Source organism: Buceros rhinoceros, unplaced genomic scaffold (genome assembly GCF_000710305.1).
Source record: "Buceros rhinoceros silvestris isolate BGI_N320 unplaced genomic scaffold, ASM71030v1 scaffold21869, whole genome shotgun sequence".
In the NCBI taxonomy this organism is placed as follows: Eukaryota; Metazoa; Chordata; class Aves; order Bucerotiformes; family Bucerotidae; genus Buceros; species Buceros rhinoceros.
In genome coordinates this window covers 40032-56011 of record NW_010433577.1, presented here as the reverse complement: position 1 = coordinate 56011, position 15980 = coordinate 40032, and the positions used below count along the sequence as shown (strand labels likewise).

The 15980-nt window shown below is 37.8% G+C and overlaps 1 protein-coding gene across 2 annotated transcripts in view; it reads left to right on the top strand.

The window, feature by feature from the left end:
• The first annotated feature begins 96 nt into the window (after window positions 1–96).
• Window positions 97–15980, top strand: part of PPP2R5C (protein phosphatase 2, regulatory subunit B', gamma) — a 51420-nt gene continuing 35536 nt past the window's right edge. The window contains exon 1 of one of the 2 annotated variants that reach the window (XM_010144170.1): window positions 97–263. In XM_010144170.1, the coding sequence (XP_010142472.1) occupies window positions 170–263 (94 nt within the window). In that variant the 5' untranslated portion in view covers window positions 97–169. The remainder of the gene's footprint in view (window positions 264–15980) is intronic. The other variant, XM_010144171.1, reaches the window with a different exon arrangement.

The window sequence follows — 15980 nt, the reverse complement described above, 5'->3', positions numbered from 1 at the left end:
CATTTTGAGTTGCTGCCGGGAGCCAATGGGGCTCCTCCCGCCCGCTGACATCACCACCCAGCCAGTTCCCTCCAGCTGCAGAGCGCTTCAGTTTCTGTCTTTTTTTAAACTAAAATGGAGGCTGGTTTCTTGCCTTAAGGAATACATTGCCTTGCCTGCTGGAGCCTAGATGTTGACATGTAACAGAGCTGGCAGCAGGATGGTGGTTGACGCAGCCAATTCCAATGGGCCGTTCCAGCCCGTGGCCCTTTTGCACATCAGAGGTGAGTTATTGTGCGAGTGAGAGAACCGCGACCCTCTGACGAGCTAATAAATGGCTATTGTGGTGCTCGGATAAGGGGAGCAGGAAGTCCTTTGTAGCCCCGTCCCCTTCGGCGCGCCGCAGCCGCAGGAAAACCGGGGGAGATCGAACCCCCTTACTGTTAAATGCGTTTGGGGAAGATTTAAGAATTCGTAGAGGCATTGCCTGCATAGTTAAAAGCAGGTTTTACTGCTTTCTGCCGTAACTCTCCCATCCCCCCTTTCAAGCTGTGCTGATGTCAAAGGATGTGAAGTCACTACCCCAGAAAGGTATCGAGTGGGGGCGGGGAAGAGCCAAGTTCTCGCTATACAGTTTCCCTAGAATAAGGGCAAACGTTCGGTGTGCTTCAAAGCCTTTTTTGTGTGAATCCTCTAGGCAGAGGTCCTTTAAAATCCCCTGCAGCTTCTAAAAGAATTGGGAGGGTTGTTGAGGAGGAAAAGGGGGGGGGAGGGGGAGGAGAAGATGTGACATTTATTATGAAAATATCCTTTATGTATTCATCCAGCATTTCCTAGCAGAGATGCTGTTCAGCTGTAACAAGCAGGCTCTTATGTGGCTATTGCTTTGTGCAGTTCTGAATGTTAAATTTCCAAACAGAATGTGTTCTTTTGGGCTGATAATATTAGTGCATTGCAAACCTACATTTTATATCACTTACTGGGAAAATACATGTTGGTATGACACTTCTGCATAATAACTGTGTACCTATCTCTTCTGTATTTTTGCAGTTAGTCAAATTTTGCATTGCTGTGGGGGATTTTTGCTTATTTTTTTTAGCTGGCTGTTAACCAACCAAAGCTTTTTCTAATGTCTTCCAATATCTTTCTAGTATCTTTGGTTTAGAACTTTTTATGAAAGCAAAACATGTATTAGCTGGGATCACCACACCTTGAACAATGGCATTTAGATGCAAGAAACAAAGCTGATACTGTTCTTAATTACCATTGCTTTTCAGCTTTCGCTGGTGTAGGCTAGATGTTAGTGAAAAAACCCACTCTTTTCAGTACTAATACTGAAAAAATTTTGCTTTGAAAGTTTAATAAACCCCAACTGTTAAAGCAGTAGCACTGATCTTCATTTGTTAAGAAATCATTATTTCTTTTTACCTTTTAAGGGCAGTATCCTCTTCTGTCTGAAGTGGGTCTGGGTGTATTCCGATAGACTCGTTTTGGTCTGTTCAGTAGGGGGGAGATGAAGTAAAATTCCCCTGAGTTAGAATAAGGACTGTTGTCACAGGAATATAAATGCAGTTGCCTGACCTGTAGACAAGCCTCGCTTTTCACTCTGTGCAAAGCACCTTAATTCTCTGACAGATGATGCCTTTTGGAAGAGGAGAAGCACCATCTTTTAAAGGTGCAAGTCAGGAAAACAAAGTTGGAACCAGAATGATGAAATGTTACAATGATGAACCTTAATAATCCTTTGTCTCAATATGATAACAAGGTTATTGCTCTAAATACGTAATTCTGGAAACAATGGATTTTAAGAAACTGTTCTGAAACCTAAATTTTTGGTGTATTGAATAATACAGTAGTATAGTAGAGGTTAAGGGGTTTTGTGGTTTGGTTTGTTGTTTCCTTTCTTTTTTTAATGGATGATGAGAGTGGACTTTCTTGTAAGTAACTGAGGAATAACTGGGAGATTGTTTTGCATTTTTCAGGTGGCAGGAAGTAAGATGAGTCTCTGGTATTATAGCTGAGAGGAATTTCTTGACACTTGGAGAAAAAAAGCATCTCTTCCATACATACATGTATACAGAAGTTGCTTTGGTTGTGTCCTTTTTTTTTTGTTTTTTTTTTTGTGTGTGTGTATACCTCATCTCACTAGCTTTCTGATGTTACCAGTACTGATCTGCCTCCGAAATGAAGCCTGTCAGAACAATACATACAAAATTAATAACAGAAAAAATGAACAGGTAACTCTGAAACCTAATGACACATTTACCGTTTGTCCTGATCCATGATCACAGTTGTTCTTTTACATCATGTTGCGGTATAGGATTAAATTTCTAGTGGAAGTACTCGTCTTTGTAGCTGTAAGAGCTAAAACTTCCATGCCAAAGCAGCAGGCACAAGTCTCTCAGATGTTTTTGGTAGATCTAGTTCATTTTAATAGAGAAGATCCTGATTTATCACCAATTTCATACAATCTTTAATCTAACATTTTGAGAAGCTGTATTGTATTTTATTTTACCCTTCTATTGTAGCTACCATATTTGGCTTTAATCTCATTTAAAAAAAAAAAATTGTGAAGCCTTGTGGACAGCACCATCAGGGCTTCTTTGAAAACAAAAATTGCAGTCTTGCTTTTAAAGTTAATTCTAAAGCACTTTCTATACCTGGATCATGTGGAGTATTGTTTGCAGAGGAAATCTGACCTGGCACGGGATGGGATGGGAGCTTGCTCCGCTTCCTTCTGCTCTCTTGAACTGCCAACAGCTTTATTGTCTGGGCTACTTAAAGCTTTGCCAAAGCACCACAGTTTGAAAAATAGAGGCAGTTTTTTTAAAAAATGTTGCTATGAGTGTTGTGACTAGAAAATAAGGGTGTCAGAATTTTATTAACTGCTGTTGCTGTCACTGGAATATGTGCCATCACTAATAAGGAGGAGCAGTAGGTATTTGTAGGATAGGTGGTGTCAGGGCCTCAAATAGCCCATCCTCCAGCAGTTCATTTGGCTGCCAGTGCTCAAGGTCAGCTTAGATATGGTGCAGCCATGTAATCTTGAGTCAGACTGCAGTGGAAAGAGCGGTGAGAAGTCTCATCAGGGTTCCCCTTTCACTCAGGGGCTGTCTTTAAGCCCAGGCCCTTGGCCTTGGTCATTGTTACAGTTAAGTTGCAGCTATGTGTTTGTCCAGCCACGTACCTCCCTGATCTGGATCCTGATGTGCTGACTACCTGGCTTGGTGTGCCTCTTCACTGTGGGCTTGTTTAGCAACCACTGGACTGTTGGCTGACCCTGATCGCTCTCAGTACACCTGCTCTCCTTTTCTCATTCAGGCGCTGTGAGATTATGCCCTTTGTAACAACCGTAGACTGTTGGCAGTTGTTCAAGACCAATATGTAGAAATCAGGTCTGCAGAAGATGACTTTGGACCTGTGATTGGAAAATACCAGGCACCAAAAGAGCCTAATGCATGTTAAACACAAGTGGCGTGGAGCCATTGCTGTACGTTATTTGCTTGTGCTGAAAGCGCTGACTGGGTCAGAGTGTTTGGCCTCCTGAGGCAGTGAGCCTTTGGTCGTTCCACATGCAACAGGCTTTCCAGGAGGTCTGAGTTACACTACTGCTGCATTGATCTTTCTAGAGTACAAAGATCATGCATAATGGTCAGCTCAGCTGCTTGGCACTGGTTGTCATGGTGACCTCAAAATTTACCTTGTATTAAAACAATCCAAAGCTTCCAAGAAAATTACAGTTTCATTTGAGCAGCAGTTATGGCTGTGGAGTAACAACTGTGGTTTGTGATCCTGGACAGAGACTTGAGCTTGTAGCTGGCTGTGAAACAAGTGGTAGTGGCCAAAGCAGCTCATAGTGGAATATCTGCACGGAGAGCTCCTTTAGGATCTTCGTGCATAGACAGGTCACTAGCTATGAAGATGACATTAGGACAGCACAGAGAAGAGAGTTATTAGGTATTATGAATTTAAGAGTTTTACAGCCAGGAGGGAAGCAAAGCTGGGTGGTGTTTTCAAGGTGTATATTTCTCGTTATGGAGCCCTTCTGGTAGCTAAACCCCTACAGTGATGGAAGTTCACACAAGACCCTGACAGGGGGATCCACATAAATGAGATGAGGCCCTGGGGGAAGGAATCAGGACCTTTTGATTTCCATCTCAGCACTTCAAGCAAAGAAAGCAGCTGTAAAAACAGCATGAATTAGGACAAACAGTAAATTTTGTCACTAGACTTTAGAGTTTCCTGTTCATATTTACTGTTGTGAGTTGTCTTGCTGAAAACTGTAGCTGTAGGACAGAGAAGACAGCTAGGAAATAATTGTAAATAATTTTGTAGGCAGATTATAAATTCATGGCGGGGCAGGCATTCTTCTCTAGGAACACAGTTCAATGCTGTTGAGAAAAATCTCTTTAATACTGTTTTATCAGTAAATAAAAGTAGCCTAAATGCCAATGTTTTTATGAACTCAAGACACAGATATTTGGGGGGAAAAAAATACAGGTAAAAACTATTAAAAAAACCCCAAAATCTCTGCAATGGCAGAATTAGCAGAATATTGGTGTTACGTTAGTGGCTTAGTTGCTGAGTGACTGGGACTGGTAATGTCTGTTTTTCAAAAATTATTTTCAAGATGTTTTGCAAGACATACTGAAAGTTGTGTGGGAAGGAGGGTGAGAACACCCTGATACTGTGTTAACTCAAACTGATTCTTCCTGGAGGCCGTCACTTGTTTCAAGTATCTTGTTGTCTATCCATCTCCTCTGCCTTCCAGAGCAGCAAACTTTGTTGGACAGATTCAACTTTGTCATTATTTAAGTCACTTTAGATTTTGTGAAAGATGTTTGAATTTTTTTAAAGAACGTGTAACTGATGTTAGCTTTGTCTGTTCTTTCTACCTGCTCCTTGTGTGTATTAATCCTGAGTAAGGGGTCATGAAAGATAGTTCATATTCCACCTTTACGGAGTGCTTTTCTACAGGGCTAAAAATGTCAGTGGTAATGTTTTTGTGATTTAAATATCTGAGTATTTAGATAAAAACTTGCATCCTTGTCAAAGCATGGTGAAAGGTCATTGTTCTGTTGGGTTAGGTACTAACATAGCATCAAGCGCCGGTTGGTGGTGTTTTACCTGAGCTTGGGCTACCTTTTAATAATTCCAGAGCTGAAAGGTTACCTGATCTTCATGAACTACTGTCAGATTCTTAAAGCACCCAAGTGCTATCTGCTTCTTGCAAGGTGCATTTCCGCTTTGTATTTTCATACTTGGCCGTGAAAGGTCAAGTCCCATTTGATAATGTGTAAACACAGGGCAAAAAACGTTTACGTGAGCTGTATATGGCGCTTAAACGTGTGGTACACAATTTATTTCTTGAAGGGGAAAAGCTCTGCACTTACTTTTAGAAAGAAGGCAGCATGTGCTACTTTTTCTTGAAAAATAATTGACTTCAAAAAACTTTTGTCAAACTGTGCTTGCTAAAAATCATGAAGGCTCTTGCTTTGCAGGAATTGTTTCTGACCTTAAAAAAAAAGAAAAAATATATCTCTCTGCATGTTGTAATTAAATGGGAAGCAGAGGCCAAAGCACACACTTCAGAAGTAATACAGACCAAATTTAGCATGCAGAACAGTAGCCATTAACCTCAGGATATCTTAAAATAGGCTGAAAGAACTGGGTTTGTTTGGCCTAAGGAAGGGAAGGCTAAGGGGGAGATCTTGTATTCTGACAGATGGGAGGGTATAGAGGACAGAGCCAGACTCTTCCTAGAGGTCCACCGTGACTGAGTGACATGTAACCAATATGAGTTGCAACACAGGAGACTGCAGTTGTATACAAGGAGCAAAAAATTTTGCTGTAGAAGTGGTTAAGCACTGGAACAAGATTTCAAAAGGGGCTGTGAAATCTCTGTGCATGGAGATACTTAAACCTTGACTGGCCAATGCCATGAGCAGTTGGGTTTATCTAGCTTAGCCTGCTTTGAGTGGGGGATTAGACAAGCAGAAATGAGACAGTCCCTTCTGGTGAATATTATTGCATGATTCTGTCATTCTGTGTTGCATTTGGGACCAAAAAATGAGTGCCTTTACTGTCACTTTAAAATATTACAGTATCGATTTTAATGTACTTATTTAAAGGAGCAATATTATTATTGTAAACTACCTTTTTTTTTTCTTTCCCCTTTGTTTACTAAGGCAGAGTTTTTAGTATGTTTGGAGCCAGCATGCCTATTAGTAGTAGTTTTACATCTGTGTTAACTCTCCATTTTTGGTGTTACGGTGTTTTAAATTATTCTTGCTATGTTTTTGTGAACTGTTAAAGATGCAGCATTAAAAATACTGGCACGCTGGAAGTATGTTTTGTTCACTTAATATTCTGCTAGAAATTCGACAGTAGTAAAGAAATTGTGGCAGGTATGTGACTTCTACAGAATGTACATAACTCAGTATTTTCTGAATAATCTAGAACTCATAAATGTACACAGTCGGCTATTTCATCTGTGTTTCTTTGCCTTTATCAGCTTTTGGAAAGATCTAACAGATTGAATTCATTTGCTCAGTATCATGAGATTTTTCTGTAGCTCTCTTTAACAAGCTTTAAACTCACAATCAATGCAGCATTAACAAACTGTGACCTCGCTATTCATCTTCTGTGGTGTTTATGAAAATGTTGAACAGTGTAATTTCTACCATGGATACTTACAACATGTTTCTGGTAATCTTCCTGCATTATAAAAACATTATGTTAAAAGTCTAAAAATCCAGGGATAATTGCCAGGTACCAACTTTGTAATACTTTCCAAGAACTTCACAAATTTCAAGTGTAATTTCCTTGAGAATTTGCTCAGTTTGCCTTTTTTTGCAGTATTAATGTTTTATTGTAGTCTGAAACTGGCCTATGCTGGTTATGAAAGCATTCCTAAAAGTCTCAAGGTCACCTTTCATGCTACTGTTTGGCTTTTTTTAGCTATTAGTGTATGCTGCAGTGAAAAACAAATCTGATTTATTACTTTTTTTCCTGTTTTATTCCTATTTTTTTATCTGTTTTCTGGGAAATTATAATCTTCACCTTCATGCACATCTTGCATTTTTCAGCATATTTTTAAGGATGATGAATTTAACTGGTCTGAGCATGTATGTTTATTTAAATATTAATTTCTTTTGATCTTTCAACACATTTAAATTTAGTAAACACTTAAGGTACAGTGACTCTTTGTGAGAAATGAGTAAAATCTTCCTGGGAAGAAAGGTACATAGTGTAGACACTTTAATAATTTTCTTCCATCACAGTGATGAATTGTGCTAATTCTCTTTCAGTGAATTTAAATTTTAAAAATTACAGCTACTTGTAAAATTGCAGGTGTATTTTTGTGGAGGAAATATTCCTGTTCAAAAGACTTCTGAAACTTTTTTCACCCTTGCTAATGCAACTAGTCATCCATCTTGCCAAAAGTTTCCAGTAATGTTCATACCAAGTTCTCAGTCACTGCTGCTCTTCAACATTGCTTAACCCTTTGTGCACTGAATCATTAGCTTTGAAACCCATCCACTGCTCCTTTCTAAACGTGTTGCTTCAAAAAGGAGAAACAAGACCATCTTCCTCAAGAATAAGCAGCATTTCTGTTCTTAATGTGAACCATTTACTTAAGAGTTTCATCAATTAATATTAATCATCTTTTTTGTCAAAGGACTGATACTGGTACAAGTGACTGGTGCTGTATTGCCTCTTGTAGGGATTTGCTGGATGTTTTCAAGGGACCCCCAGACATAGCCGCAGCACTTAGCCAGAGACAGGCTGATGGTTTTTTGCTGGTATATACTGAAGCAGCTCATGGGGTGTTTTAATACTTGACCAAGAGCAGATTTAATGGAAGTTGTGTAGTTATCATTACTGCTGTGTTTAATATGGTGACATGCTTATTAACTCTTTGTTTGCTGTGCCTCACTTTGTATCAAAGGATGTATTTTACCTTTTTACTGCTTTCACTCTGTATTCTCTGTCATTCCTCTTCTTTCACTTGGTTGGATTATTTTTACCTTTGTATATAGATCATTTGCTCATATGAAGAGTGTGAGTATAAGTTCTGCTGCTGGAAACAATGAGGATGTTAAGTGTTCACACTGCCCTTAAAATCTCTAAGGGTATGACTGCAAAACGTCTCTGGAGGGGACTTTTTGTTGAGCTGAATATTCCATGAAATTACCGGAAGGTAGTCAGCTGACATTTTTAAGTTACATTTACTGACATGTGGTGTAATTTGCACACCCTTTCAAGGAAGCAAAATTGTATCAGCAGAAATGCATATTTTCCCCAGTTTTTATTGATACGTCAGAAATCTTCTGGTTTGTCTTCGTTGCTCTGAAACACATTAAGATTAAAATTCAGTGTCATCAGGACAATCTGAAGTTTCTGAGGAAAACTTTATTTCCATTTCTGTTCAAAGCTTTTAGTAATTAATTTAAACTTCTGTAGAGTCAGCTAATTCTCTCAATGTGGTACCATATACTTTTACTACTGAAACTGCATTATAAACCATGCAGATTAAGTGAGCATCAGCAATATTTAACAGATACAGGAACATTTACATCATATGCAAACAAGATATTCCTCTGGTGGAGGTGGCTTTTACATTTTAACCTTTATGCCAGAGGCCGTTGCTTGGCTTCTGCCCACATGCTTGTGTCTCAAATGACAAAACAGAGTTAAATGATGCTTTGAGAGTGTGATATTTTAAAGCCACATTCTCACCTCTTTTAATTAGTACCACTTAATGAACATAAAAATTGTGCACTGCAGTTTCTGTTATAACTTGCCAATTAAGTTTTCCTTTGTCAAATACAGTTAAAATTAAGGGTGGGGTCTGATTCTGGATTTTTATCACTAGTGGAAGTGACAGTTTTGTGACAATTTTGATAATTGTTCTTGCTACTAATAATGATCTGAATTTTTTGAAGTGTGAAGGATGTAAAAAGGAAGTAAAAAGATTAGTCTTTTGGAACTTTTTTTAGTTGTTTGTAGCAGTCTTATAGCCATGTTTCTAATTCAAAACTTTAGCTTTGAGGAGTTTTGTGGAAGGTTTTTAATATGCATTTTGGGATTAAAGCTACTAGATGTGTTGGCATCACACAGCCTCTAGAACTGGATTCTTGTATTGCTTTCATATTTAAAGCAAAAGTGTAACAATGTCAGTGGTGTTTCAAAGGTGTGCTACGTTAATTCAAGCCATGCTGCAATGAAAACTTGAACAAAATTGATCAAAGCTTGAAATCCCATAAATAGTTTAAGGAAAAAGTGTGTTGTCTCTGTATTTTGGGTGTAATAAGTTTTTCTGCAAAAATATTTCCCAAACAAACTGTAACTAGTCTTAAAACTAGAATCTTTCTTCTAACCTATTACCAGAATATTTTAATATCTCTTCCTCCTGTTACATCTAATCTTCTATATAAAGTACCTTAAAATCCAAAAATGGATGCACAGGTTTTTTTGAGGACTGCCTCTCTGGTTAATTGAGAACTGCAGATCAGCACTTGGTCCGGAGTTACTAACCAGAGTCTGGTGCCATTGTACAGGCAGCTGTCTATTCGCTACTGCTTTATACAGACTTGGAGTTTCTGCTAAAACATTGCAGTACAAAGTTGTGCCTCATTCTCTTTTCCATAGCACGGATGTCCCAATGTATATTGCAACCCAAGCCTTAATAAATAGAAGATTATTTAAATGCTGTTAGGAAATGGCAGCAGGCATCCCAGTTAAAGTTATTTGCATGCTGTAAAAACTTCTGTGTTGTTTTTGTCCCAGTAGGAAATGAAGATCTTACTGACCTTTGAATCAGAATAAACATCCTCTTTAAAGTAAAAGTTTGACATCACTCCCTCTTAATGGAAACTCAGTATTCATTAATGTTGCTTAAGGGATAAAGAATCCTAAAGCTTATTTTTTAATGGAAACAATTAAAATAAATTGCTTTCATTGCTCAGCTAAATCTTGTGTTTAAAAAGAAGATTGTAAATACAATAACTAATATTTTGGGAAGTGTGCTAGGAGTGAGATGTTTAAACATGTCCAGGGCTTCTGGACATGCAGTAGTGGGTTGGTCTTGAATTTGTTGCTAATAAAGACAAGCAAGTTGTTTGTGCCCTATAAATTTACAGATTTGTTGGAGGCTCCAGTTTAAATGTATTACAAAATGAAATGCTTAACTCTTTCTGTGAGAGGGGTGGAAATTTGGTGCAAATTACCAGCACAGTGTCAGCTTTTCTGACAGCTAAGCAACATACTCTGTTAGGGACCCTGTTGCTAATAGGTACAGTTTCTGTTCTTACTAGAATTCCTTTGTGAGGCTGAAGGATAGATTGACCAGAGACTGAAGACATCTGTTTCAAAGAAATGTGTTTTCACACAAAGATGATATGAGGAAATAATGTTGGATTGTGAGGAACGATCTTTTTAGTTAAATGGAAGATTATTAAGCACATCATTCCTGGCAAAATGTGCAGGTATATATAATCTTTAATCTTCTTAAAATATGAGGATGTTTAAAGCTCATGGTTTAGTACATTTTGAAATGGGCATACCTGGCTTACTACTGTATCTGAGTAAAACATTTCCTTGCTGAAAGGTAATTTTCATTTCCTGTCAAGGAACTGATGGTAATTGCTGTTGGCATTTGAAGTAATTATTGTTAACATTTGACATGGGCAGTATTGGCTGCTAAGGAAGTTACTGACCTAGATCTTAAATTATTTCTTTTCTTTCTTGTCAAAACATTGCTATTGTGCTTGACCATTTCTCTTACCTGTGCCACATTACATGAGGTGCCTAAATTTCACAGGCATTTTGGAGCTAAGGAAGTGTTAGTTATGCCAAAAACTGAGGAAACCTATTCAACACTGAATTGATAAGTAGGATATCTCAGGCAAAAAAATACAGCTCCCTCCTCCCTGCCCTCCCATCCAAAAAACTACTGCCAACAACAAAACCAGCTCCAAAAAAACCCAAACAACTCTCACAAACAAAACAAACAAAAACCCAAACCAAACAAAACCCCACACGTAGTAGATAGGACTTACTGTCCATTAAAATTTATTAAGGCATTGCTATCAGGAAACCCACGAAAAGGTCCTAGTGGTATTTGGTGATACTTTTTCATGTCTTGAAATGACTGCTGGAATTTTTAGTGATGCAGGGTAATTTGAGATTATTTTAATTGTTCATCACCCATTCAGGACAGAGATATTAAACCTCTTCCTATAAAAAGACCTTTCAAGAAATGTAACCTATTCTCCATCCTACTTCTAGCTGTGAAAAGAGTGGAGAATTTAGAAAGCTGATTCAGTGTTGTCAACCAGGAAAAGTTACGGAAGTTTTTCTTGATTTAAAAATAAATGTCAGTTTCAGACCAGCTGGAAAGTGTCTGCCATTGCTCCTTAACCAGAATTCTTGCATGGGGCATTTGGTTTAGGTTGCGCTGGGGTGTGAAACACTTAAATTCGACTGTAGAAAACCACAGGGGACTTTTCTTCATGCTTTGTAATCTATTGTGTCATGTCTAAGCCAACGCATGACCCAGCATTGTTCAGTGAATTCTTGTGATACCTGTTAATAATTATTCTAAATGTCATCATTAAATTCATCTGTTTTGTGATTCAGAAGCATCCAACAGAAAGTAAGCATTAACCCCCTGAGTTTAGCACATGTATGGGGAGCAAGGAGAGGAGGAAGCAGGCTGATGTGCTCTGGGGAGGTAACCAAGTTATTTTATATTTTGGCGGTTGATTGTTCATTGAATTATATTTATTGTAGATGTGTGACAGGTAACATTGATTGGCAACTCAGTCTGGAGAGATGTATCTGACTGGAATTGTGGGTTGGTGCATGGTTGGTCAGGTGTGTCTCGGGAAACAGCATTTCTGCTTATAGCAGATGGTTAGTCTTTATTAGCTGATAGGTGTTTCAACCAAGTGTCTGAAGTGGCGGTTTATTCAGTGGTTCTTGGAATTCTTCAGTTTACTTAATACAAATCTTCTTCTGAATTACACCATGCACTCAAATTATGTTCTGTAATGTAACTGAAGTCTGGTCTCCCCACAGTCTGGCCTCACCACTTTTTGAGAGACTGTTAGATATATTTAAAAACAAGTTTTCAAAAGCAATTGAAGACATTGCATAATAAGGTTAATTGCCGTGAGAATGGATACAAGTACTCTGTAACAGCTAGGAAATAGAGGATTTTTCTCTTGGGTTTCTAGGAAGTGCTTTGTGTTTAAAAATTAATTTTGCTGTCATCTTAACTGTATGTATGCCAAAAAGCTCCACTGAGAGTTCTTTATCTGTTTTGGTTTCTCTCTTACCTTGTTAAGACAGTTTTTATTTCCCTTGTCTAGTTGATTATCCTCCCTGTCATTTTTCTCCCTAATTTTCAGGTGGAATTTTTGTTTCATTAGCTCAAGCCCATTTTGGCTTGTTCCACTTGTCATTTCCTGTATAAGCATTCCTGATTTACTCTTTATGGTACATTGCCTTTAAAGTATTTATACAGTTGTCACTTTGACTCTTCGCTTTGTATTTTTAAACATTTTCATACGGTCTAAAAAACCCTTACTTCTCTTAAATATTAATGCCAGTATATTCTTAAGGGTTTTCTAAAAATTTCATAGAAATTTTCAAAGAAAATAGTTAACTTCTTACAAAACTCTCTGTAAAGCAGGAGCTTAGGTGGCAGGGTGGTGTTAGTCCACTTTTGGAAAGCTATTAGATAAGGTGCACAGATTATTCACTGTTGATCTACTTTTATCATCATTAGACTTATGAAGTACACCTGGAAAAGATGTTATTGGAAGTCATTTCAGGTTGTTTTGTATGTAAAAATTATGCTGAACAGTATAAAATGAGAGCAGGCTTTTTTCTACTTCATTGCCAGTTAGTCCTTAAAATCTCCCATCTTAAAATCTTTGACAGTTAAATGTCATTACTTAGGCTGTCTATCCTCCACACCACAGTGTAATCTTGCAATTAGGAGATAGCTGCCACCAGCAACAGCCTTCAGCCCACGACTGGGGCTTTCAGAGGGAATTAGCGTTGGGAAGCACCTATTTTTGAGCTTCACTGCAGGACTGACAGAACATGTGCTTCTCATTCCTTTTGGGCTCTTAAGCTGTGGTGCTTTTTTTGGGTGTTGGCTTTTTTCCCCATTAAATGGAAGAATATATTGTTTTAAGTATCTCATAATCAATGAAAAGCCACTTGGTGAAAATTTGACCAGGACTTTTCTTTATGTGGAAATGAGAATTGTGCCTTTCTATGTAATTCCAACATCTCGCTCCTGCTTCTCTCCTCCCCACTTCTGTATCACTAGTTTCATACAGAAGCTGGCATAGGTGAAAGTTATGGTTAGATCCAGACTGCAGATCAGGATGGAATCACTATGAGTGCTATTGCTTTATTAAAAAATACAGCTTGAATGTTGACTACTAACCAGGACTTATTTGCTGGAAATAAAACTTTTTAAATAAGACCAGTGGAGTACCTAAATGTCCAAAAATTTGAAATACATGAAAATAAAGTAAAATGCAGCTTACTTTTCAATTATAGGTAGAAAATATGCCACATATGTATGATTTTAAGCATTGTTTTTAAACCTTATTTTCTCTCAATATATAGGGAAGTAATTCTCATATTTTGGGTGCCAATCTTTTTCAGGACTGTTACTGGATGTGAAACAGCAGCAGTTAGGAACAGTACAGTTTCTCCAAATGCAGGGAAATGGAAAGCAGCTTTTACTTCCAATTATAAATTTCTGTTATCTGAAGAACAGCCAAAAGGTATTTCTGGCAGCAGCTCAGTTCCTTGAAAGCAAAGGAGTGGACATAGCCTGTAATTACAGCTGGTTCTCATTCCCCTCCCTCTCCTGAATGCCTGACTGCTGCTGAGTGTCATGATGCTGCCTGAAGGCAGCTGATGCAGGCAGCATCATGCTTTGGAAGTCTCAGTCGGCTGTACGAGTACTGTGTGAGATTGGGAACTTGCCTTGTGCATCCACCTACAATTCTCAGCTCACCTTGTAACTGGCCTTGAACAAAAGACTTTACTATGATAACAGCTGGTTGGACTAGGTAGTGTTTTCTTGTGATCCTCATGGAAGCTCTAAGTACCTGTAAAATATTCTAATTACTGATCAGGTTTTGTTTGAGCATCATGAGCTCTGTTGTTTGTAGATCAGACTGAAAGTCCATCTAATCTTCATTGTCTGGTTTCTCACTGACAGATGTGTTAAGTGTTTAAAAAACCAAGCAAACAAACTAAAAACTGTTGGCAACCACTCTGTAGAAATGTTTACAGGCAATTGGAGAAGGACCTTAAACTTACAGTTCATTGCTTTTGGACTAAGCCTACATGCTTCTGTGACACTCCTCATCACTGATATATGCATCCCTTTGTCTTCAGTGGTGAAATAGGGGGGAAATCTGTTCCTCTTCTATGCCCTTTAAAATGTTTATATATCATGCTCTCTTGAGTCTAATAGAATAGAAGCACTCTGTTTTTCCATGAGCATTCCTGTGGCTTTAGTCTCTGTGGTAATTTTACTTGTTTTGAGCATTTGTTTTGGCAAAGAAATGCTTCTACAAGATCAATATTGTTCCAAATAAAACAATATAACTAGCAGTATGTTTTATGTATTTCCTAGTCCAGTGTTTGCATACAACAGTATTTTGCCTGCTTTGAGCTATCTGCAGCCAAACTCCCACTCCCAGGGTTGCTACTTATAGTATGAAATGTATTGCATATTGTATATAATTATAGTACTTACTTGTATTCCTTGAGTTTAAGTGCTGCTAGAAGTAATAGCTTTAATTAAACTTTTCCGTGCGTGCATTGGAAGATTTCTTCCCTGTGCCAACCCTTATTTCCAGCATTATGTATTGGTATATAATACTGTTAACTGGGAGAGTGTCGTCTCCAGACAGTGTTAATTATTGTAATCATGATTTCAGTAAAATGAGTGAAAAATGTAATGAGTTTGTCAAATAATAGAAATACAATAAAAATTAAGTTTGTTACTCAGAAAAGAATTCTTTACTTTGGATTAGGATAGTAATTTAACTCTTTCAAATAAATAAATATTTTAACTGAAATTTTATGAAATGTTAGACAAGCTTTTGTAATCTTCTTTCTAGTTTTCTGTGATTGTCTTGTTTTAAGGACTTGATCACTACTTCTGGAAAAAGTGCTAATTCTGGTAAATCCATGTTTTAACAGATTATGCCCTTTTATGCAGGATTTGCAGTCTCTCTGCCTTCGTCTCTGGCAATTTCCGTTTATCTTACTCTGCTTATTCTTAGAAAAAATGCCGCCATGGTTCTGTCAAATGAAATGTCTCAAACAACCTTGCAAGATATTGGACTCCTTGCTGAAGTACAGCTACATACTGCAAATTACAAAGCTTCACTGAAATTTCAATGCTGCATGCTTTTGCAATCAAATTTGAAATATCAAAATTGAAATACTCTACAATACTTGCTTTTGACAACCAGAAGGGGCCATGTTATCAATATACTTGATGATACGTACTGAATAGCACCCTAGCTTACAGTTAAATGTTTTCTGTATCATTAAAAACTCTAGGCCTTCAGTAAGTTTGCAGACACGTCATTTACCTGGAAGCAGGAGTCATCTCATATGCTCAGACTTCTGCTCTATACCAGTATCTTAAGGCAGAAGTTACTTTCAGCATCTGGTTTTTAGTTAAATCTTCTTTTCTGTGATCTTGTTTTTGCATGTGCTGCTTCTCTGTGCAGTCATCTGTATATTCTTTGACATCAGCCTTTGTGTGCGTTTCCATATGAAAAAATCTAGCTTCCCATTTAAAATGAGGTGAACTTTTTTTACTGATATCCGTATACGTAGTCTGGTTGGTAGGCATGGGTATCTGATAGTTTTGATTAAAAAAAAAAGCTATTTTTCTTTTAGTGAGATGAGGAGCTGTTAGCCAAGCAAAACTGGTACCTCTG